Source organism: Triturus cristatus, chromosome 11 (genome assembly GCF_964204655.1).
Source record: "Triturus cristatus chromosome 11, aTriCri1.1, whole genome shotgun sequence".
Lineage (NCBI taxonomy): Eukaryota > Metazoa > Chordata > Amphibia > Caudata > Salamandridae > Triturus > Triturus cristatus.
The window spans coordinates 271,173,073-271,198,616 of NC_140594.1; the positions used below are offsets into that span (position 1 = coordinate 271,173,073).

General features: G+C 42.7%; 1 protein-coding gene across 2 annotated transcripts in view; it reads left to right on the forward strand.

Annotated features, from left to right (window-relative positions):
* Window positions 1–25,544, forward strand: part of SMTN (smoothelin) — a 981,050-nt gene that overhangs the window by 437,775 nt on the left and 517,731 nt on the right. For both annotated transcript variants that reach the window (XM_085636208.1, XM_085636207.1), the window contains exons 8-9: window positions 15,244–15,611; window positions 16,255–16,324. In XM_085636208.1, coding sequence (XP_085492334.1) covers window positions 15,244–15,611; window positions 16,255–16,324 — 438 coding nt within the window. The remainder of the gene's footprint in view (window positions 1–15,243; window positions 15,612–16,254; window positions 16,325–25,544) is intronic.

A 25,544-nucleotide genomic window follows, 5' to 3' on the forward strand; every position in this document is an offset into this window, starting at 1 on the left:
GGTAGTAGGCTGCGTAGAAGAGAGCCATATGAGGGATTCCCTTATACTTAACATGCAGTAGAACTCCGAGATATCGAATCTGGAGATCGTCACTGAGTCATTCTATGATTTGAACCTCAGAACAATACACAACACTACAAAACAAGTATATGCCAAACAAATGCTCAAATGCTGAAATATATATTTAATTCACAGTCAAATAAAGGAAAAGATTTCACATTTTCAATTGTGCTTGTTTATTTATATTACTTTATTCATTTTAATATTATTTAATTTGGTAACACAGTCTCTGACCTCCTGAGTAGGACCTGCAGACCCCCAGGGATCCTTGAAACAGGTTAAGAACCACTGGTCCAGACTTTATATGGTTGCTGTGAAGAAGATCTTCTCTGATCAAATCCTTTAAGACAGTCTTGCATACGTTGTTGGGTCTCTGTCTGATGACATTGTAGCTTATTGTTAGTTCTCTGTCAAGGAATGTTCTTTGATATTGTATCTTCTCGTTCCAGAATCCTACAAATTCACAGAAATATTTTACTGTTTATGAATTCAAAGAAAATATCCAAGAAGGAGAAATAGATGTCTTTGGAAACTTGTTTGGCTAAATTAGACCTTTTTTGAGTTTAAGCTGTGCAAGGTTCTGTCCTTATGGGTGGCCAGCCACTTGAAAAGGCCTTGTTGCATGATCAATGCAACTTGTCTTGAACAAATTAGGCCTTTCTTTTGGGAGAAGATGGTTTGAGTTCCTCACCAGTAAGCATCCTGCAAAGGTGTAAAGTTTTTAAAGGAAGCACCTTCCTCACTTAAACCCAAATGTGCTATTACTATGGAAACAAGAGATAGACTGAGTCTGATTTCTGCTCTCTCACCTGCCCTTTTTTTACCTCAAAGGAGAAATTTTGTCTGCTTGGAGACCTAACAGAATATTTTAAAATTTAATTTGTGGCAGAATGACTACTGTCGAGTAACTTTGAACAGTGTAGGGCATGCCATATGTTTACGTGCTTTCCAGTATACATTATCATCGTGGAGTTAAAGTACGTCCATTTATGTTGGCCCAGGCTTAGCACATGTGCCTCTGTTTAGAGTAAAAACTTTAAATCATGTAATAATTGTTTTCTTCATTTACTTCAATGCATATTAAGTCAGCTTTTATCTCATAAATACATACATCTGAAGATGGTCTCAAGTATTGTAATTTATCATCAAAAAGGAAGGATCACTTGTACCTGTTATCCAGGGTTTAAATGGTTTTTCAACTGTTCCTTAAAAAACCCTCATTCACATTTTAGATGGTTCAAGTGGCGGTATATCTTGATTCTCCGCCTAAATAACGTGACAGCATCATCATTGGGTTTAGTATTGTGCTACCTCCACCCGGAGGGAACCACTGGATATTTGCAGTAGTGATCAGAGATAAAAAATTGGATAAAGTGCTTGTGCGTAGTGAATCAGTGTGATTAAAAGGGGATATTCCCTCATGCTACCTAGACTATAATTTTTATTGTTGTCTGGTGCACGGGAAAAGAATAAAATGGGAGGAAGTTGTACAGAGAGGGCAGTTAGTGTGTCCACTGTACAATCAGTCCAGAGGGTGGGTCGACATGTTTCCGCTCCTCATGTGCCCCGTCGGGTCAGGTGAGCTTTCTTCAGGACCTAAGGGTGTTATGTTAGATAGGGGTTTTTCCCACTATCTAGGTGAGGAGGTCAGATGTCAATTCGCTGACCTCCTAGTAGAAGGTTATTGCCTGTGGTGAGAAAAAGGGGGGCAAATGACACATAATTCTTTTTTTAGAATACCCAAGATGAGAGAAGTGAAGCAACATGGCAATTCTTTAAATAATTCCCGTGCACCAGACAACAATAAAAATTATAGTCTAGGTAGCATGAGGGAATATCCCCTTTTAATCACACTGATTCACTACGCACGAGCACTTTATCCAATTTTTTATCTCTGATCACTACTGCAAATATCCAGTGGTTCCCTCCGGGTGGAGGTAGCACAATACTAAACCCAATGATGATGCTGTCACGTTATTTAGGCGGAGGATCAAGATATACCGCCACTTGAACCATCTAAAATGTGAATGAGGGTTTTTTAAGGAACAGTTGAAAAACCATTTAAACCCTGGATAACAGGTACAAGTGATCCTTCCTTTTTGATGATAAACTAGTAACTGGAAGGTGAATGGATCACGTATCCTTCTAACTCCCTCACAACTGATTGGTTACTAAAGTATTGTAAGCCAGAATTATAAATGAGCGCTGAGGCAATTTTCTCCACCTGGAAGTTCCAATGTCTGGTACAAGTTGTCTTCTAGGTTTCTTTGTTTGTGATATTTCGAATAATATATGAATAATGTAGAAACAACCCCCGAAATAAAACTCCCACAATATACCAAGATTTGCCTGCTAATTTACAGCAAGAAACAAGCTTTATGGGTACTGTAGTTTCTCAAGATATTGGCCAGGAAAAAGCGATGGTCGGCCAGAAGGATGGAAATATCCTTAGCAAGAGGGCTGCAATAATGGAAATGGACCCCCAACAGGAATCTCAAGCAGAATATTCAGCTACGGGTCTTGTAAAGGAGGGGGATTCAGGGGATAAGTTTTATTCCATGTCAGATTCCTCGGGGGATGATGGTCTTGGAAAAGACTGGGCTGAAGTTGAAAGTGACGCAAGTAGTCTTCGTTTGGAAGAGGAAGAGACAGGAGATTTTTGTCCACACACTCCTGGAATGGTTCGCAAGCAAAGGGAGCAAGGCGATGCCTTGTCAAATAAGGCTTTAGGCTTAACCGGCTCAATGGTATGGACTACTCCTTTTCTCCTAAACTGGATGGGAGCGAAGCAGCTGCCGGAGGGGTGCCCATAGAAGCTTCAAGTGCAAATTTAGGTGGTCCTGATGAAATTACACTTTCTACAATCAGAGTATCATGGCTCATCGGGAGGAGACCCAGTTGGAGAGCTCATGTACTCAGGATGTGTGTCGTAAATTACAGAATTCAATACACAAGGTCGCAAAGACTTGCTCTGACTTTGGATTGGAGAAGCTGAAGCTGGAATATCTACGCTTGAGGATGAGCTGGCCGCGCAAAAAACTCTTACCGACTCCCTGAAAGCTCAGAAGGAAGATACGCTTTGGAAATTGACTGATCTCGAAAATCGATCAAGGAGGAATAATCTGCGGATATTGGGCATCCCTGAGGGCAAGGAGGGCGATGACGTTTGGCAGTTTGCGGTTGAACGTTTCGTGGAAGCCTTCCCTGAACTAAGGCAATGGGACTGGAAAGTCGAACTACAAAGGGCTCACAGGTTTCCTTTTAGCTAACTGTGACGGGGCGGAGAAGATAGCCGAGGCAGCAACGAGTCCCTGGACACTATGTTCAAAGGGCGATCTTGTGCCCCCTTCTCTTCCCCTACAGCAACCAGCAGTACCCTGCACATCGGACGAATGGTATCTGTATCCTCTGCAAAGTGGGACACATGAAACAGATCGTGGTTCCTTTAATTCGGCCTATCAGTACGACGAGACCCCACCCCCTTCTGACGTCACGAGGGGGGGTGTTACAAAGTCAGAGGAATCCCGGAAGACGACGGACGGCGTTTCCCTGGAGGCAGAAGGAGAGTTGGAGTGGAGACGAAGGGAGAGTCGAGAGTCGGATTGGAGAGGAGGAGAGAGGATCGCGCCAGAGGAGGAGACGAGTGGAGAGGAGCCCAGCAAGCCAGGAGGCCAACGACACCTCGAGCCGCCCCACCACGTTCCCACGGGAGGAGCGTGGCTCGAACAGGTACGGGGAAGGGTAGCGGGTTGGGTGGGCAGAAGGACACCGCCTACGCTGTGAGCACCCGTACCAATAACCTGTGTATATAGCACGTGTGTACCGAAACCCCCCCTCACTGAGCACTAAGTCCTCGTACACGAGTCGGAGTAAGAAAAGCACTTACGCACTCGGTTTCCTTCACTCCCAGCCCTATTGTCAGTAGTAAAGGACGGTTGTCCTAATACTTGGTTTCTTTTTCGTTTGTTTTCCTGGGCCACTCCACGGGGTCATCCTGTACCACCCGAGACGCAACCACCACGAGGGAAGGACAGTCCAGAGACGTATAGAGTGGTGAATCAACCAACCCCCTACATCTCAGCCTGGAGTCGTCAAGAAGAAGCAAACCAGCGTCCCCCTCATCGACATTGTCTCGACGTGCAGCCCGCCAAAAGAAAGTGTTGTACAAAATAAAACCTTCATTACATCATCCTGGTCTGGTAGCCGACTCTGTCCCCGAGACCCCGCCACACCAACGTAAAAAAGGGGGATAAGCTATTGATAGGCCACGGGCTATTCTGATATGTCTCAACAATTTTTTGGCCTGAGAGGCATTATATGATTTGGCCAGACTGGACAAGAAGAAGGTGGGAAAGGGCTGCAAATTTTTTGTGAGACACGATTTTTCTCAGGTAACAGTGGAGAAAAGATGGCAGTTGCGCCAACTGATCCCATTGCTGCAGGCAAAGGGGGCGCAGGTGCTCTTCCACAATCCTGTTAAATTGAAAGTAGTATTCCAGGGTCAGACTGAATTATTTTCTTCTGAAGTTTTAGCGAAAGAATTCTTGCAATCAATTTAGTTGAGCATTTGGGGTTGGGTACACCGTTATTTGCTTTCCAAAAAGGAAAGAATTTGAGAGAATATTTGGTTAAGGCCTCTAGACCAATAATGCCTAAAAAAGATGTAAGAACCATGATGGGTCTTCCACCAGTACAGGGACATTTTAGATGTCAGAACTGTTTAGTTTGTCCCCAAACAAATGATTCTAAATTTACAACTATTGGTGATAAAAGACATGTTCAACTGGCCTTTTCAAACTGTAATTCAAAGAATGTGATTTATTCAATTGAGTGTCCATGTAAAAAAACGTATATTGGCCAAACAACTCCAGCTGTTAAACTACGCATCCAGCAACACAAATCACAAATTCGGTGTAAAACCCCTGGTGCCCCACTGGTCCAGCATTTTTTGGAACTCGGCCATGATGAGGATGAATTGAGGTGGACCGTGTTGGCGGTTATGCGCCCCATGAATAAAACCATGTTGCAAAATACTTTGAATCGCCTAGAAGCACGGTTGATTGAGAAATATCATACTGCAATTGATGGTTTAAATTATAGGGACGAAATTTGGGCACTGATACAGTAAAATCCCCAGAGATGAGGACTAAGCATGTTGATTAGGGAGAGCAAAGTCATTGGATTTGGTTGTAATATGCCCTGCATGTACAGACACTATGTATATATGTATATATGTTTAGATTGATATGTGATGTCAGAATGTGAGCCTTTATGTTTACAGGTTCTCTACCTCTGCTGCTTTACACATTGGGTATAATCTTGGTGGTTTTATTTGATTGATCTCATTTTGAATATTTTTCACCATGCACATTAGTATCTTTTTGATTTTGTTGAATTATTTCTAATGCTTTATATTTATTATTTATTATTTTTCACTTTTTATTTTATTTTATCGTTGTCACATTTGGGCTATCTGAGTTAGTTTCTATGAGGCTTTGAGAATATATTAAACATTGGGGTGTTTATACTAAGGGAGAGAGGGATAAAAATAACCAGTTGGCCAGTGTAAATTCTTTAATTCCAATATGGCCGATTCGTTACACCTCTACTTGTAGAGGTGTTTAGTCCTTTTTCGCTGTTGACACCAGGAAATAAGATGTCGAGCCTGTGCTTTGGAACTCGTTTCCGGAGCAAGAGAGAGAGCACAGACATATTCGAAATAGACTTCGAAGAGAAGAGATAGATACAAGGTATGAGTACACGTTAGTCAGCTTAGGACACCTGGACTTTGTTAATACATCTACACTTATATTTGCACCTCCGCGTTTGTGTTTCCTTTATGAATTAGCGTACGAATCACGGCGGACGTTTTTCATTTATTGGGAACACGAGTAAGGCGCCGAGTGAAAAATACTCTTCTAAGGTACGAAGTATGCTAACTTTGGTGGTACAATAATTCCTCATTCCACATAGTGGGTTCTAATTGGAATATTATTTCTGTATAGAGTTGGGACAAGGGTTGAACCCCCCACGACCCGCTCCCTACGAGCATGTTGGCCAGATGCGGGATACGCTGAGTGAGGAGATCTGTCTAAGGTCAGTCGAGACACATATAGGGTAGTGGAGATAGGTTCAAAGATTTGTTCATGATAGATCCTTTATAATAGAAGTATTTCCCTTAAATGATCCTGAAAGGTAAAAACACCGGAAGCACCATAGACCTCTCTGATATATATGTAAGTGCGCTTAGATGCAGATTCATTTACATGTGTAAAGCCTAAGATATGTATTTTACATTGAATTTTTCTTGCACTTGACTCTGTGTTTTTTTCCCGGTGGTGGGACTGTTTATTTTTCAGTCGGTTGATTATGTTTGGGGATTCGGACCTGTGCATATACTGGCAAGGATAATAATGGTGTCGATATAATGTATATGTTATTAGAGTATGTTTGTTTTTATGTAGATTGCTGCTGTTTTTTTGTCCTGAAGAGGCCAAAAGAAATCGATTGGCTGAAACGCGACCGCGTCGACAGTTTTGTTATACAGAGGGACCATAAAATAACTGAAATTGATGTGGATTTAACAGTTACACATTGCTTTTGAACCTGTGGAGATATATTTTTTCCCGTATGCAATGTATGTGCCCTCTGGGTAGTCCACACTATTGAAAGGTGGTTCCACGATTGGAAATGGTTTTTGTTGGACAGTAGCTTAGGTTTTCTATTATTTCAGAGGTGTTGTGTTGTAAATACATGTTTTTATATGCTCAGCGATATAATGATGAAAAGAAAATGTGAATAGATACACATATGAAAGGATAATTAAAGGTGTCCTTGATCAAAAACATTGCCCAATTTTTTCCTCCTTACCAATTTTTTCTTAGATTGTGTTTGTGGTACCCAGGTAATGGGAGGGTAATTGATGGGTATACCCTTAGCTAACAGAATTATCAATTTAGGATGGACAAGCAAATATAATGGTTATGGTGACCTATCTTGGCTATTTGATGCCTATTCCATGCTTGTTTAAGTGCTAGAATCGGGTCTCCCTTCTATTGCCTCTTTTGCATGCTTTTTAGGTCTTGCCTGTGCCAGCGCGCATGCGCTGCTCGGCGAGACTTTTAGTAAGGGCTTTAAACTATGAACACACCCTCATGCGTGTGCTTTTTTTTTTCACCTGCTATTGGCCTTTGCATGCGTCTTTCTAAGAAAGACAGCACGCAATTGGCCCAAGGCGGGTGCATGTCCCGCCTTCTGTCTCCTGTGGCCTAGAGTTGCTTGGGAGCGAGCAGCAGCGCGGGCGTGTGCCATCTGTTTTTAATTATCAGCGGCGGCGCGCAGTGTGCCAGATGGAGGGCAGGCTGCATTACAGTCTCAGGTTACCATATGGAGCAATCGTCCTCGCAAGACTGACATCACAGAGATCAGGGACCCGGGCACAGCTGTGTAACAGCATCCCTCACTCTGCCTTATTCCGCCTCACTCCGCTTTACTGTTTCTTACGGTGCTTCATTCCGCCTTATTGTGCCCCAGGCTCTTTACACCCACTGACCCGCTCTGGCTTTCAGCAAGGTCCTTCGAGGAGCTGATGTTAGCGCTTGCTCATCGCTAACACTGGTTTGTTTACGGCGATGATTCTGCCTCACTTTGCCTCACTGTTCCTAACGGTGCCTCATTCCACCTTATTGTGCTCCAGGCTCTCTACACAGGCTCAGCTGTGTAACAGCATCCCCCATTGCCCCCGCTTTGATCCCATGTGGTAAGTGTTATGGGGCGAGGAGGAAGTGTAAGATTAGACACACATTTTTATTACGTTTTGAGGCTGGCTGCTCTGATTCGCCGAGAAGGGCCCTTTTATTACTCTGGTGGTGACTCTTCGATGTTGTCTGGTGATGTCCTGTGTTTTCTGTAGCAAGGGGTCTTCCACGCTGTAATCTTATGGGTCTGCAGAGGGGCTGTGTCCCAGGAGTTGATAAAGAGTGCGAGGGTGTCGGAGATGCGCCGAGATGGCCTGCGGTTAGTGCTCCTTTACATAATTTGCCTTATATGTCAGTTGAATAGATTGCACGATGGGCTGCATTATCATTCTTTTTGTCATTAGGGTATATCAGTGCACAGTATGTGACTATTTGGGACCTGTAGAGTGGACTGCGTCAGTCTTCCAGTGACCTGTAGTTTGTGGCAGACATCTTTGCTGTCAGCAGGCCTGTCTGGTTGAGACAGACTCTGTTTGTGTGTAGCCTGTGTGTGTGTCATTAGTTGCCAGCAGTGTTCTACAGTGTTCTATATACCTCACTGCTCGTATGTTTGTCCATTTGTTATGAGAGCAGGTAATAGGCGAGTTTGGTGTCTGAAGTGATGATAGATCTGGCTGCGGTCAGTCAGTTGCTAGAATTTCATGTCCTGATTAACTTCCCATCTCTACTGGCCCTTCTGGGGCATTAGCCTGTTTGGCGATCGCCAGATTTCCTAGAGGATGTGGACTAACGGCCAGAGCTGCCGACTTTGGAGGTGGGGAACAAGGCCTTACAATTTCTGCTCTCAAGTGTAGTTACTGTAACCCCAGGTCCCGCGTCCCGTCCTAAGAGAGGATTTATTTTGAAATGACAAACTTATGAAGAATATCTTTGAAAACAGCAGCACTTACCGCGCAATCAGTTGTTCGGTAAAAGTTTTAATCAACTCTGTTGTGTTTGGCATGTGGATGTAAAAGATTTCAGTTGTAATGCTCCCACTCTAAATTGGAAGCACAACTTCCTGTCTAGTGGCACGGTGATAGAGTCCCAAAAAATGCTCAAAAGTACAAGAAGACTTGAAATCAAACAAACTCCAGCGACAAAGTGTAACTACCAGCTTTTTGGATGTCATTGGACATTACACCTAACCAGTAGTGTTTTATCAGAGATTCTTTTGATGGAATATGGCCACCATGTGGTGATTCCCATAAGTCTTTCATACCTTCATAATGCAGTGCTATGTCTAAAAGTGGTTGGCAGATTGGCTGCAAAGGAAAGCCTCATGCTCCTGATGTGTTTTTTTTCATTACATACCTCTGATGAAGATACTGAAGACAGATTCAGCTCCTGCGCTCATACAGCCAAAAGGCGAGACCTATTGGCTATGCCAATGATTGTTCTTTTTCCTTTCATCACCCTATTGGGGGGGAGAGGAAGTCCAGAGGAAAGGGGTGGTGGCCAGCTCTTCATCACCAAGGACTGTCGGTCCTTATGTCATATGAGGTGGGTGGTAGGGATAGAGGTGGAAGGGGGTTTCCAGGGTGAAGGGGTGGTGGGGTGTCGAGTGGGTTTGGTGGGTAGCACTGTCGGTGTTTTCCATATATTGTCATTGCATATGCTCTATGTAAGAATGAAAGTACATTTTGGTATAATTTGTAATGTTTATTGGCACTGTCTGGCCAGTCCTGATAAAGAGTGTGTATGAAATGAAATGAAAGAGGCATTTATAGAGCGCATGGCTACCCGAAGGCCTCCCAGCGCTAAGAACCCATCAACAGAGGGCAGACTGATTAAACAGTAGGGAATAGATGCGTCTTCAAGAGTTTCCGAAAGGGAAGATATTGCTCTTCCAGACGGATGGATTCTGGGAGGGTGTTCCAAGCTCTGGAGGCAACATAGGAAAAACAACGGCCTCCACTTCTGGACTTACAAATTCTAGGAACCTTGGCCAGGCGTTTATTTCCGGAGCGAAGGAGCCTTTTGGGACAGTATGGAGAAACTATCCTCCAAAGAATTAATGGGCCCTTAGCAGCCATGATTTTGTGAGTAACACAGAGGGCCTTGAATTTGATCCTCTCTGCAATAGGAAGCCAATGCAGCTGTCTAATTGCTCCTCTCGCTGATTCTCTCCACAGAATTTGCAGGAGGATTCTTGCCGCACAATTCTGGACCTTCTGAAGTATGCTTATTGTTGATTGAGGGACTCCCAGATAAAGGGCATTAGCATAATCCAGACGTGACAGAATTAATGCTTGGAGAAGCAGTTTTTTTGCCTTAAACGCAAGGAGAGGCAGAATTTTCCGCGCTGTTTTCAGTATCCCGAAACAGCACCCAGCTACCTTTTTGGCCTGTATCTTCATGTCAAGTTTGGCATCCAACCAAACTCCTAGGCTCTTGATGTGATTTCTAGGAGTAGGGGTGTTACCCATGCAACTCGGCCATGCGAGAGGCAGGCTAGGAGGCAGAGGCTTACCCAGCAACATAAGGTCAGTTTTTGCTCCATTTAACTGAAGACAAGACTGTTTCATCCAAACTGATATTTCCTCCAGACATCTGGAGAGATTACTTCCAGGCTGTCCTGGATCTTTGAGGGAGACTATCAGCTGGGTGGCGTCTGCATATGTGACAATTTGTATGCCAAACACCTCCACTATTTCGGCTAATGGGCTCATATAAATATTAAAAAGAGTGGGGCTTAGTGAAGAGCCCTGAGGCACTGCACTCTTTAACAGCACCCTCTTGGAAGTCACGTTATCCTCAAAGACCTGGAATGTACGGCCTTCCAGAAAGGAGACTATCCATCTTAGTGCGGTTCCAGTCACCCCCATCTCATAACATCTGGAGATAAGGATTCGATGGTTAACGGTATCGAAAGCCGCACTGAGATCAAGGAGGATTAATGCAGCTGATCCTCCTGTGTCCATGATTTTTCTTGCCTCCTCCACTACCGCGATCAGGGCTGTTTCAGTGCCCTGAAGAGATCTCAAGCCGGTCTGTGTCAGGTGCAAGCAGTCATGCTCCTCCAAATAAGTAGAGAGAATAGTGTTGACATATTTCTCCGCAATTTTGGCAATTCCCGGGAGCAAGGAGATTGGCCGATAGTTGGCCATTACTTCCGGGTCTGCTCCTGGCTTTTTCTGCAGGGCTTTAACCATCGCATGCTTCCATGATAAGGGGACCCTACCAGCTACCAGTGAGGAATTAATAAGTGTTGCGATGACAGGGGCTACTTCTAGGGCAACCCCATAAGGAGTATCACATAAGGATGATGGGTAGAAGGGGTAGAATGCGTATCTGCTCGTTGAATGTATGTGGATTGAACAACAGGGAAAAAAAGAGGCTTATTGGCCAAGGTTATACAATTTATGCAGATAGATGTGCTGTGTCTACAAGAGTCTCTTATACCATGGATCTGGGCCTTGACTTACTGGTGTGTACTCGTCAAGGTACTACAACTAGGGGGGTGGCTATCTTAGCAAAGCGAGTTGTTGGAATCTGTAAGCGAGTCAAGGAGGATAGATTGGGACGGTGGGTGATTGTTGAATTCATAATTAATGATGCCCTCTCTCAATTTGCTCTATATCTGGATCGTACTTGGATAATCGGGAAGTTTTGAATCACTTAAGCGTATAACTGGCCCTATGGTCGCATCTGTTAATCTTCTGTGGAGATTTCATTATTCATTTGGATAGTAATTTTAACCTTTTCAGTAATTCTTCATATCAAGGAAGAAAGTTCAGAATTTTTAAGGATCTCCAAGGATTAGTTAGGGAACACGGGTTGGTTGACGCCTGGTATAGGCATAGACAAGAGGATCCAGGGTTCACTTTTTATTCGGTTCCTCATAACAAATTATTCCGCTTGGATTATTTTTTTATTTCACATCAAATGGCTGAGAGAGTCTGTGTTGAGATCTTCCCTAGGGTCATCTCAGATCACAATCCATTAGTAGTAGAATTCCCACTAAGTGGCATCTCAGGAATCCAGAGGTCGTGGACTTTTGAAAGGGATTTGCTGCTTGACCAGTCATACTGTGAACATATGGCCAAGTGGATTGTGGAATTTTTTAATATTAATAGGAATACAGCTCCTGAAATTTTAGTCTGGGATGAGTTTAAAGCGGCCGCACGTGGTGAGACTCTTAGCTTTTCTATCCATCGTCGGAAGGCTGTACAGGAGAAGATTAGGGGATGGGCCGAACAGCTCAGGGTGGCTGAGATGGAGCTTATGAGGAAAATAGGGGAGGGTAAAGATACAGAAGAGTGCCAACAGTCAATAGCTGTTATTAAATCTAGAATACATCAGTATTTTGGGGAAGAGCTTGCTGTTAAGTATGTGCAGTATAGGGCTTAAATAGACAAACTTGGAGAAAATACTGGGAGGGTCCTGGCGAAGCGTTTACAACAGAGGGAAGTTTCAAATAGAATTTGTAGGATCAAAGATCATCTTGATCAGATTCAGGACTCTCCAACAGGAATTCTGGATGTATTTCAGAATTTTTACCGGCAACTTAATGCTGAGGAAGCAGCTGTGATAGGGGAAGAATCTCCAGAGGAGTTTCTTAAAGACCTCGAAACAACGAAGGTTACATTTGATCAAAATGAGATTCTTGCAGTTCCGATTACATGCGAGGAGTTTGAAAGTGCTATAACTTCTTTAACTGTTGGCAAGGCTGTGGGTCTGGATGGCATACCTTTGGAATTTTTTTAGGACATTTCGCCAATCACTTCGGCTATATATTATGTCTCTATTCCAGCTTGCTCAAAGGGGCTGTATCCCTGATTCTTGGCGAAAGACTACCATAGTAGTATTCAAAAAGAAAGACAAACCTGAACTCAGCCCATCTTCATACAGACCTATTTCGCTTATTAACTCTGACAGCAAGATCTATTCCAAAATAATAGTCTCTAAGTTAGGAAAGATAATCACCCCTCTGGTTTCCATTCGCCAGCATGGGTTTATCCCAGGTAGGGACATGACTGATCATGTTAGGTGTGTCATTAACCTTCTTGACTGGGCTCAGGCCATGGAATCACTACTAGGGGTAGTCCTGTTGGACGCTGAGAAAGCTTTCAACAGGGTCTCTTGGCAGTTTCTGTGGTCTGTCCTGCGATGGAAGGGGATGTGCACTGAATTTATTCAAGCAGTACAGGCACTTTGTCAATCACCGGAAGCTGGGATCCGTATATCGGGACAGGAATCAAAACCATTCAATATAAGTAGAGGCACTAGGCAGGGGTGTCCGTGTTCTCCCCTGCTGTTTGCGCTATACATTGACCCTTTTCTTAACAAACTAGAATTGAGTAGGAATATCAAACCAGTGACGGTCAATGATACTGAGTTTAAGACATTGGCGTATGCTGATGATATGCTTACCAGTGATATCACCTCGGCTTTCCCAGCAGTGAAGGTTTTGGCAGAGCGATTTGGGGTCACTTCAGGGTACAAATTAAATATTGACAAGACTCATATTCTTCATTCTGATACTACGTTCCCTGCAGATCTCCCAGTCGCTTCTGAAGCAATGTACTTGGGGGATTAAGATTACAGCAGTGGTAGACCGAATCCCTGAATTAAATATTGTCCCAATGATTGATACTGTCAATAGGACACTGGAGAGGTTAGATCATTTACATCTATCCCTACACAGACGAAGTAACGTCATTAAAATGTTGGTTTTCCCTAAATTTTTATACCTTTTCAGGACCGTTCCCCTGGAGTTTTCTACATCTTGATTATCAAGGGCAGAAAGGATTTGTTATAGATTTCTTTGGGGGTATCATAGATCGAGAAGGGCGGCTAAGTGGATGACACTTCAAAGACTCTGGGGGGTGGGCTGTACCCAACTTCATTCTTTATTATTGGGCGTCTATTCTGCAAACATATGGGGATATTTTTTAGTCGGGGCTAAGGCTGATATTCTGGTGGCTCTCAGACCAACTAAATCTATGAAATAGGGCTGGGGGATGAAGTCAAGCAATGTTTGGTTAGGATAATAGAACCCAGCTACTTCAAAAAGACTAGATTTAAAATAATTAAGGTGGCTTATTCGATCTGGAGACAGATATGAAGTAGATTGAAGATTTTAAACATAAATGCGTATACTCCATTTTCGGCTTGTGGTATCTTGCCATCAATTTTCCAAGACCAAACTACTTTCCGATGGGGAAATAATGGAATTAATGCTTTGGGGGACTTGTGTAATGAAGGCCAGATTGTTTCATTTATGTTTTTACAAGAGAGGTTTGGTCTGTGCAAACAAGATTTTTTTAAAGTATTTGCAGATTCTGAGTTTTTGGGGGAGGAACGTGCAAGGGTCAGTTTTAAATTTTGAAAAGATACGTTTGGCGTAAATAATACTAGCTAAATCTCGAATTGGGAAAACCTATCAAAATTTATTGGAAGCTCTTCCCGATGATATATGTAGTCAGAATACCAAATGGGAGAGAAGGTTCGGGAAGTAAGGAATTAATATTGAAGACTCACTTGAATTATCCAATCAGATTTTAATAACCAGAAGTCTTAGGGGTCAACATTATATGTCCATTTTCGACCTTTGCTATACTCCTGCAAAGATAGCTAAGTGGGGGGGGGGGGGACGCGGGGATGTAAATGTAGCAGATCTGGGTTGCAGGCTGCTGATACTATACACATGTTCTATTCCTGCCCTAGTTTAGCAAAGTTTCTACAGGATATCGAATATTTTTTTAATACGGTTTTAGGGATCTTGTTTACAATTACTCCAGATCTTGTAATTCTGGGCATTGAGTGTAATATGGGGGGAAATGCGAGGCTGAGACCCGTGATTGGATTCCTGTTTATTGTAATGGCTATTGTGCGACTAAGCATTACCTCTCAATGGATAAGTCCTCCCTCTCCTACTTTTTTTAATTGGCGGTCTAGGATATAGACTATATATAATATTGAAGCTTCAGTATATAGGTTAAGAGAACGGAGGAGACAGGAGCTGGGGCAAAAAACCTGGGCTCCAATTGCCGGATGGATAGAGTAAATCAGGACGAGACAATTTAAAGAACAGTAATGGAATGCTTTGTTTTCTTTTTTTCTTGTCTCTTTCTTTTTTGGGTCTGGCCTATGAAATTATGTTATGCATTTTTATTGCTAATTTCGCCATTGTATTGTAAAAGCCCTAATGTATTGTTTTCTGATGAATTTACCATGACATGTAGCTATATTTTTTTTTAAGAAAAAAAGAGAGAGAAAAAAGATTTGTCTGCTAATCTAATTATTTCTAAATAACCAAAGAATTTGTGGTGCTGTGCGCACATTTCACATGATGATGACCTTGCTTGATAATTTCTTCCTTGGGTAGGTCCATATGAAAGGGGAGGGTAGAGGGTTAAATTGTGGTGGTAAAATATTTGGAAACATGTTAATGCCTTATGCCGAATTTTATGTTTGTCTGTTATCTTTTCTCTCTTCACAGAAATCCCCACTGGTATGCTTTTTCTTGACCCTCTTCCCGGCCAACTTTCTTCATCTACCCCTGAGCCTTTGACATCATTGGAGGGTACAGATCCCTGCTCCTTGAATGAAGACTCTGATCGAGATCAGGAGGATTCAGAGAAATGCAAAATTCGGGAATCTTATAGTGTGGAGAATAATGGAAAAGAAAAGACAGAAGCCAATTTAGGTTCTTACCAAGAAGAGATAAGTTGCATAGAACTTGAAAAAGATGATGATGAATCTGCACAATTTTCTATAGGGTCAACTGCAGTGGGCAGTGGTCTTTTATATTCAGGGGAGTGTACCAAGAAAGAGCCAGTTCCTCACAGCATGGAGCAAAGCCACAAGGTAAGACTGAACTGGAAAGCACACAAATCAAAGACTGCTGTAACCTATGATGCTCAAATACCATTTCTGTGAATTCAGTCAAAGAAAGAGTGTGTGTGTGTGTGTGGGTGGGTGTGTGTCTGTGTACGTGTGTGTGTGTACGTGTGTGTGGGTGTGTACGTGTGTGTGTTTTTGTTTGTTTGTTTGTTTGTTACCTCCACCTCCATGTGGCTGCATTCAAAACAGGACTGGCACTCACTAGTATCCTTGAAACCCTTTTCAGTAGCCCTGTCATTGGATTCTAATCAATGTAGTCCATCTTTGCAAAGTTGCTATTCATCTAGTGAAGCAACGCTTGATAGCTCTTCATAAGATTTTTGGTTTGTATGTATATTTGTGTATATGATTTTGCATGTGTGTGAATATAATGTTACACACAATAAACGGGTACAGTCCCATCATCATATATAACCTTGTAAAAACAAACTGAAAAAATCCACTATTGCTGTGGCAAAACTGTGGTGTGAGACCAGGGAGTCCCTTGCTAATGTACCCCCATTACAGTTTGATGGATACAACGTGCAGGTATTTCATGTCCTTTGTGCTTCTATTTCTAAGTATGATGTAAAGTTTCCCATATGCTGTACTGTTAATTTTGTTACAGATTAGTGATTTGGACAAGAGCAACGCATCCAAGATATCTATGGGGCCAGCCATGGATAAGCTAAAAACTGGTAAACTAAAAATGCCTTTTCTCCATTTTCTTTATGTAATGATTGAAATGAGTGTTTTATGACTTCCATAGTGTCTTTACTGCAGTGCACAAACCAATAGAAGTATGTGTAAAAGAGAGAGGTGTGTTGAACGCAATGAAATTTGTTCATTGAAGGTTTTTGTGTTCGTGTGTCCTCACTGCAGATAAATTGTGCTCCAATTTTCTAACTTAAGGATGATTAGGGGTATCGGGTGGAGAAGCTAGTTCTTGGTTCAGAGATCTCGAAGATCATGATCATGTTTAAACTTCTTTGTAGGTCTGAGGTGGTGGGGATCAGTTGTACAGCTAGATTTTGTTGAAGAATTGAACCTACAAAATGCTTGTCAAAGTGAACCACCTCCCCATTCCTCAGTGGGTCTGGGCCCTTTTACTCCTATTACTGCCACTTTCTTAGTGATCGAGTTTCCACTTCTACTGTGACTAATTACCTGACCAACATCAGGGGTGCTGTTCCGCAGGGTCTAACTGGCAGCACCAGGTGCTTACAGGAATTCAGAGGTTACATTTTGTTTTCTTTAAACCTATGGTTATGCAAGATTTTGTTCTTTTACACTTGCTTCCCTCAATTTCACAGAACTGAATGTTGTGTTTAGGCCATAAACTGTTTGAATGAATGGCCTCTAGTGGGGTCATGAGGGTTTCATAGAGAACTGCCCTTTTAATTGTGGCCACTGATGTCTGCCATTTCAATTAACTGTAGACTCCTACATTTTGTCAGGTTCTTCTGCAGTTTTTCACATGGGTAAAATATGCTACCTCTCATATAATCTTGCTATTATTGTGTCCTCACAGTTTAATAACATCCAGATGTTACCCACACACTTTGCATATCCTACGTCTCAACAGATTTTCCACAATCTGGACTGTGGAGGTACCATTGCTTTATTTGAAACCTACATTAGAATGTCTATTTTTCAGATTATCTCTTTGTGACATATAAAATACTTTAACCCTAGAAGGATTCAGGCAAAGCATCTGTAGCTTGTTTGGTTTTAATCTGCATCTTTTAATGTTATCTGCCTTTTACAGGCATCCACACACATGATATTGTTATCATGGGTCACTCCACACTTGGGGGTCTATTATGATGTAGGGCGGATCGCCACCGCCCGCATGGCGGTGGCGATCCGCCCTACATCATACTCCACCCGCCACCCATTTCCCCCGCCATATTAGTATGGTGGGGGGGACCCCAGCGGACGGAAAGACCGTCTGCCGGTTTTCCGCCGGTCAACCAGTCGACCGGGCGGAAAAGGAGCTGGATATGGCAGCGGTGTCTGCTAGACACCGCCATCCATATTAGCATAGGCAGCGGTGCAGGGCTTTCCATGGCGGAGACCCCGCCATGGAAAGCCAGGCGGGTTTTGCTTTCGGGGGCCCGTTGCGGGCCCCGAGGGTATTGGGGGGTGGGGGTACACATGGGGGTACCCATGGAACCCCCTTACATTGTCACGGACAAGTTCGCAGGCACCGCATGGTGCCTGTCACCTTGTGCATGACAATGCGCAACGTGCATTCCCAGCATTGTGGCGGGCAGTGATGTGAGCACCGCCTGCCACAATGCTGGGAATGGAGGATGCCACCGCCACGGTGGCAGTGGCATTCTGATTGCTGGTGAGGGACCGCTGCACCACTGGCGGCCGATCCCAGCACCGCTAGGGTGGGCCCTTGTTTTCACATTTTATACGGTTGTTCACTTTGGTCTAATTTTATTCACAAAATTGCTTGACTAGGCATTCTGTTTGGACAGCAAGCAGCTGTATTATCTCAGATTGTCTATAATCTTCCCATGCGTATGGTAGAAGGGAACAGTTCTTTAATCACTCTTCTAATGGTAGTAGTAAGTCCCCCATCATGCATGCAAGCCACTTAACTACCTCCATATCCCCATTCTTTCTGTATGTGACTTTGCCTTCTGATATGAATGCAGGCTCCTGTGAACAGGGGCTTCGATTGATGAACTTGGGGTGCTCTGACAGGTGCTGCGCATCAAGGGTTTGGTCTAGTTGCAAGTGGGGCTGCACATTCATCTAGCTTCAGTCTTTCTTAAATAAGCAGACCTACATTGTGTAAAGGTCCTCTATTTTCCTCTCACCCAGAAGAAATTTCGCATGAATGTGAAACACTGTTCATTTGCAAATCATACACGTTAGAATGATTGTGAATATTCTTAACAGTTCAGCAATTATACATATCAGGGCAATTCTTGTAAAGCCTCATAGCATATCTTATTGTGCCAAGAGGCGTGAAGTCAAAACATCGTATTTCAGCATTCTTCCAGCATCCTGTCCCTGTGCCTAACCGAGCCTCCACACCTAGGGTATCTTATGTACCGATCTTACAAATGGTGCTCTATGGAGCTACGAGAGGTTAGCTCCTGCTTGGCTCCTGTTTTGTTACACAGGACAGTAAAAATGCTTCTAGTTAAAAACAATATAGTAGTACACAGAAGCTTACTACAAATGATCTTCCTTTTTCCTAAATGACGGAATGCACACGGTCAGCTCTCCTTTGAGGCACATTCTGTTGCTGTGCTAATAAAATAAGTATTAGAGAATGTAAATTAAGCAAGCCTATGGCACTTACACCACACTCTAATACATGTAATGCACTAACAGTGCATGCTTGCTTACAATCAAGCTGTATTGTGTGTAACTGTAGGAATGTTCCTTTTTTTACATGACCACTCAATTTTTTGGGACTGAACCTGCTGTTTTTTTTGACTGTGCACTAGGACTCTGCGAGCCCGGCCCCAGTGCATGTGGTCTGCGCCTAAAAAAAATATAAATTGGCTACACTTTTAATTGGAATATTTAACTTATACATAAGTCCCTAGAATCTGGTACAAAGTGTACTCCGGGTCTGTTAGTTAGATGTCCCTAGTGGACTGCAGCATACACTATACCAATACTACATTGACAGTGCAAAGCATGACTGCAGGCCTATTGCTGTAGAATGTCTTTGCAGGTTTAAACTGATTATTCGACCTGCTAAAATACCCTTTCTTTACAGGCATAAATCCTTTTTAAAAAATATTATAAGCCACCCTTAAGGAGGCCTTACTGCACAATAAGGCAGGGTCCATGGAAATTCAAAGTGGGAACTATACATGTTTAATGTAAAACATATCCATACAGTGACACGGCCCCTAAAAGCCATTTTCACTTTAGCAGGGTTAGCTGTTCCATTGGAAAGCATTGAGATATATCATAATAAAATGAAATATTGTTATTTCCACCTAAGAAACAAATTTCATTTTTGAACTTTACAAAATATTTCTTACAAGCCCAAATCACTAGTAAAGTCGGATTTGTACTAAATATTTAGCAAACGGTACTTCTAAAACGGCACCTTCTACCTGCCTAAAGTCTCTGCAAGCCCATTTGCGTGAGCTTCCAGTTGTCACCTAGGACCTGCATAACCACATTGAAATGTGAACTTGCTCCCAAAGCTTAGAGAAAGACGTTGGGAGTTGGGAGGTGTTCTGTACCTCTGACAGCATGACTATATGGACAGTGCAATGGAACTTAATTATCAAAGAGGCCTACCCGGTCACAGGCAAGTAGCTAACTCCTGGGCCTGCTCCCTCCTTTGTCCCTCTAGTCAAGTCAGGCGTCAATCCCAGTGTGAGAGGAGCTGCCTTTTGACCTGGTATTGAGTGAGCACAGAGGAGGGGTTGCTTATTTACTGGCCACACCTCTGGGCGTGCAAAGGAGCTGTGCACAGGTGAAGAAAAGTTCTGCCATGTTGGATTTAGGTAGAGAGGGCCACTGTGGAATTGTTTGCAATAGGGCACACAGGAACTGCTGCCGAAGGTGGGTAGAGGTTCCCCAGGAAACTTTTTCCCTATCGGTTAGGGTGTGACCAGGAGTCACTCCCACCCACACCCTAGTACCGGGCATAAATGTGGACCCCTGCACATCCTCTTCAGAACACCACTGGATCTGTGGAAGACAGAAGAAGGACAGCAACTGCTGTTGAGATCTGTGAGGAGACCTGAAAAGCTGTACCTGCTCCTACTTGTTACCAGGCAAAGAAGTTGACTTCAAGGGCCAATTTGCTGACCTCCTGTTAAGCTACAGGAATACAACAAGCTGCTAGATGCCCTTTTTCTGAAGAGTCCAGTTGACCAGTTCAACTGGACCTGCCTTGGACCCTGCTTTTGGGTTGTGCTCGACTGAGTCTTAACCCCCTGGTGCTGGTCCTGAGACTCTTTGCTGTTTCAAAGTATACTACTTCTAACATCCTGAAAAAGTTAGAAACATTTTGGATCCAAAGACCTACAGAGGACTGGGACAAGCCTGCAAAGTCAGTTAGCTTGCCCTCTGAGTTTTTCCGCAGCACCAAATCAGTTTCAGCAGGACGTCAGAGAAGGTAACCGGCCTCGTTAAGCCCTGTTTGGCTACAGCTTTCAGTGTTGTCCCACTGGCAAAATCCAAGTCCAGGTAGAAATGTTCACACTGCTCTGATCTCTTCTGCCGAAAGTCAGCTGCTTCATCGGGACCTCGTCCGACAGCTATCAGGCCTTGTGGAGCCCTTCTTGGTCACAGCCTGCTGCCTTGCCCCATTGAGGATTTTTGATTTCCATCTAAGAGAAAAAGTCAGAAGGTAAAACATCCTACTGGGTCGAACTTGGTTTCTGTATCTGACATACGCTCCATTACCGCTGGCCTTAACTTGGCTGAGTAACTGCGCAACCAAATAACTACGTTTGACGCTTAATGGCTTTGGCACTATTTTCATATAAATCTTTTTAAAATTAAAATCTCCAGCTCTCCTAATTGGATTTTCTTTGTTTTGTTGCCATTTAGTTCATTAAATTATTCTCTATTTGTATAAATCGGGGTGGTATTTTTATTGTTGTGTTTTCCGTCTGTTCAGGTAAAAATTCAACTTGAATTTTAAGGTGATTTCTTTTGTAAACGAAGTAAGGCCCTTGTAGGTAATCATTCCAGTAGCCAGTAGTGTAGATTATATAAGTAGGTTTATTCAGTTACAAGTAAGATGGTAAGAAAGGTCCCCACCGGTAGCAGCATACTGCTGCTCAGCCCCACTCATTCCAACTGCACACTCATTCAAACCATGCACTCATGAACATTCTATTGCATCACATTCACACAGGCTGAGCAGCAAAGAACTAGGAGACCACAGGACACAGCACATCTTCTTCCTTCAGTAAACAAAAAAACAACAGGAAGCTAAGTAGAAGAAAATGCGCATTCCACCCTTCGTGTAAATATAAGTAACCAATCCCTAAATTACAAAGAAAGATGACACTACATAAATTATTCCATTCCTGAGGTTGTAAAATAAAAACACATCGATCACATTACATGAATCATTACACTCCTTGAATTGTAAAATAAGATCACGTAAGATTTCATTACATAAATGATTAACCTCCTTGGATCCAACCATAGACATTTCTAATTGCAGGACAAAGGAACCCTCATGTTCCCACTTCTGCACACACTGCATGCAGTACAAAGGAACCCTCGCATCCCTACTACTGCACACACTGCAGGACAAAAAAAACTCCTGGTCCCACTACTACACACACTACTGGACAAAGGAATCCTCATGTTCCCACTACTGCAAATTGAAGGTATCTTCCAACCATAGACATTTCTACTAAAAGGGAATTATGCAATGGGTATCTTCCGAACCACTAGCCACAAAATAAGACCTAACCCAAACACACCCTACACATAAAGAAATCCACTTTTAGTGCCACTCTCATTTTCAAGAGTATCGCTGAGGTTTTCCATTTTTGAAGGTATTCGCTTAACCTGGACCATAGCTTTCTTGGAGACTTTAGTCCAAAGGTGTTGGGGTAAACAATATTATCTGCAGTTCTTGTTATGCATACCCATGCCCACCATGTATGTAACAATATTTTTTAAGGTTTACTATTTGCATAGTATTGTTTTAATTCCTAGGATTAATAGTACATCAATTAAAAGGGAGTCGAGGTAATTAATGTTGTAGTGTTCTTAGGCTCCGTGCACCAAGGGTGACATTAATGTAATTAAATGTAATATTAATCCTAAATATTTTCTTAATTAGATTTTGGATTCCTCCCCAAAACTACTTCTACATTAAAAGAACACAGGTGTCATATCTCTTTTCATCTCTTGGCAGCTCCAGCATTTGTCCGAGTTTAATAGCCAAAGTTTGTCCTTTTTCACGTGTCGAATACATGTGAATTAGCCAACATTCACATTATGACAGGGAAGGCAATATTTGGTACTGAGCAGAACTTCAGTATTTTAGTCCATGTTTCTTGTGTGACTTCTTGTAGGTTCATCCCAGAGCAAGTAGTATTCCATTTGTTCTATATTGTGATTTTTAGTCTGTATATTTTTGCAATTAGTAATTTATATTTCTTTATCATAGGATTCTCACTGAAGTCATGAACATACAATAGTTCCGCCTATGTGCGGGACACCCGAAACACTTCTTTTATGTATATATTCTTCCGACCTTAGAGATAGCTACCTCAGTGTTGAACAGGCTAGTGTCAGGCAAGCTTTAACCACATTTGTTCTGCAGAAAAGCTAGAATGATATAATTAGAATTCTAAACATTATTGTCTGCATCAAGATTCATTAGCTGACACTTTGGTGGGTTAGGGGACGACGAAATGTAATTAATTTGCCTCCCCAAATTTGAATCATTTATAGGTTTAAGGGTTATTTACCTTGTTAAAATAGTCCCTTGCATACAAGTTGGGGGCAAATGGTCGCCTGTCTTCACGCACAACAGCTGTGCCTGTGACATGGCTTTCCTGGTACTTCATATGTTACATACAAGCCAAACCTGATTTAAGCCAACATGGGCACACAAATGCGTTATTAGGGCATACATGTATTAGGCTCAAGGTCTAGAAAGTGAACTAACTGTTTGAATGGGAATGTTAACAGATGTGTACATGATCGGCATGTTTTTATTTTCGAAAATCCGTTTGACACTGTGCATGTATCAAAAATAGAGAAGGAATGTTCTCTCTCTGAGCTGCATGCAGTGTTGGCAGCCATAAATACATCTCGTCCTCTCAGAATTGGAGTGAAACGGGGGCCAGTTGTAGCGGGACCCTTGGGTAACTCTCCTGATCCTCAACTCTGTAATGTCATACTGATGGTTTATGAGCCTTTTGATCACTGCTATGTCATGTATAAGATCTTGAGCAATGTTAATTAAAAAAAAGATTTAAAAAAACAAAGTTGTTACATCACTGCCTTCCGTGCACTTCTGAAAGAGAGCATTGTTTGTGTATGGAATTAGGAAAAAATGTGCCAAGCAGGAGTACCCCCTCCTCTCTCTCCATAGAAAATCATTTCAAGCTAAGGTATAAAAAGAAGCCAGAAAGAAAACGGTTAGGCTCATAGACCAGATGCTGACGGGTGGCTCACTGAAAGATTATTTATCCACTGCAGGCAGAGTAGCAAAGTAAGGTATGCAGGGAAACTAACATGGCTTAGAATCCTGTAAATTACTTAGGTGATACAGCCCAGTAATGATTTTTACTACTTATTTGTAGTAACTGTCCGATTCCTCTAGAGCAATGGTTCCCAAAATTTTTTAGAATCGCAATCCACTTTTTAGAACAAACTTTTGCGACCCACCTATCTTTATTGAACATGAGGAAGGGCATTTCTTTTAAATATAACTAAAGCATTGTGTGGTAGCTCACTGTCTTTTTTAGACAGCACATTTTCTATTGAAGTGGCTACTAACTTTGCTCAGACATACTGTTTTACTGATAAAAAAAAACTATAAAGTGCACAAATGATAATGTGAGGAAATTGAGTTTCTGTGAATATTTATCATTTGAACATCACAAAGTTAAGTGTCTTGAATTGTTTTGTTCCTATTAAACTCTGTTTCCAGCACACATCAGAATTACAAAAAAGTGCTTCATTGTTGCTTTCCCTTGCTGCTGATTGATTAAAGTTTATTTATAGGTATATACATTTTTGTTGCGTGTTGTAAAAAACATCATCACACTTTCCTGTACTCCAGCAAGATTGTCACATAATTCACTTTAAAAACTCCTCTCACTTAGCAGTGGGAGAAAGACATGTTTACACCAGCCTCATAAGCAGCAGTTTGTCAGGAGACATATAGCCTGTCATTTGACCTCTGTCTCTGAAGCACCAAATGTGAAAGATAGTTTAAATGCATCATTATTTATTGCTCAGACTTTCGTTATCCACCAAAAATTGGCTAGCGACCCACCAGTGGATTGCGACCCATAGTTTGGGAAATACTCCTCTACTTCGGTCCCTAAGGGTCTGAGGTGGCCTCCAGTCGGTCTATCACTTGCAGATTCATCCCTGATGCCGACTGTGCCACTCGACTCCACTCTGAGATCAGCCTTGTCCTTGGCCATGGCACTGACTCCTACACCTCATGCGAAACCGCCACAACCCCATATAGCCGACACTGAACCAGAGGGTAAACCACGTCTTCTCGGACTCCAAAAACCTCTGAGACTCCAAAGCCCACTCTGAGCCTGTGATGCGGTATCATGAATAAGACCCTGATGATGATGATGACAGTAATTTGCATGAAGAGGGGAATTTATTGTTTTACCTAAAGGACGGGCTGGATACTTCTCCTGACACTGGCCTACACTCCCCTTTACCGGCGGTGGCTACTGAAGAATCTGCCTCCTTTACCACTGTCATTGGGAGAGCAGCGGAGGTGCTAGACCTCACATTGCCTACCACTGAGGTCAAGACAAAGTGTCCTCACAGAAGTGCTCCATTCAGAAGAGAACACAAATTAACCTCTTCTCACTTTTAATGAGGCCCTCACAGACACACTGCTTGGCTCTTGGGCAAAGTCAGGATCTTGCCCTCCAGTAAACAGGTTGATCGCAATGCAGCATAAACCTTCGCCCTGGGACCCTTCCTTCCTCATTGAGGACCGCACCTCAGAGAGCCTGGGGGCGCAGGCCTCCATGAGTCACCTCAACACAAATGCGTTTCTGACTTCCTACCAGACACAAAATTGAAATGCATGGAGGCTTTCTCTCAAAGAATGTTCTCCTCCGCTAGCCTTGTTCTCAGGTCAGTGGAAACTAGTTGCTACTTGCGGTTTCATTTAGGCCAAGAGCACTTTCAGTTCTCAGTACTCCCCTTTGAACTTACCAGTGCACATCAGGTGTTCACAAA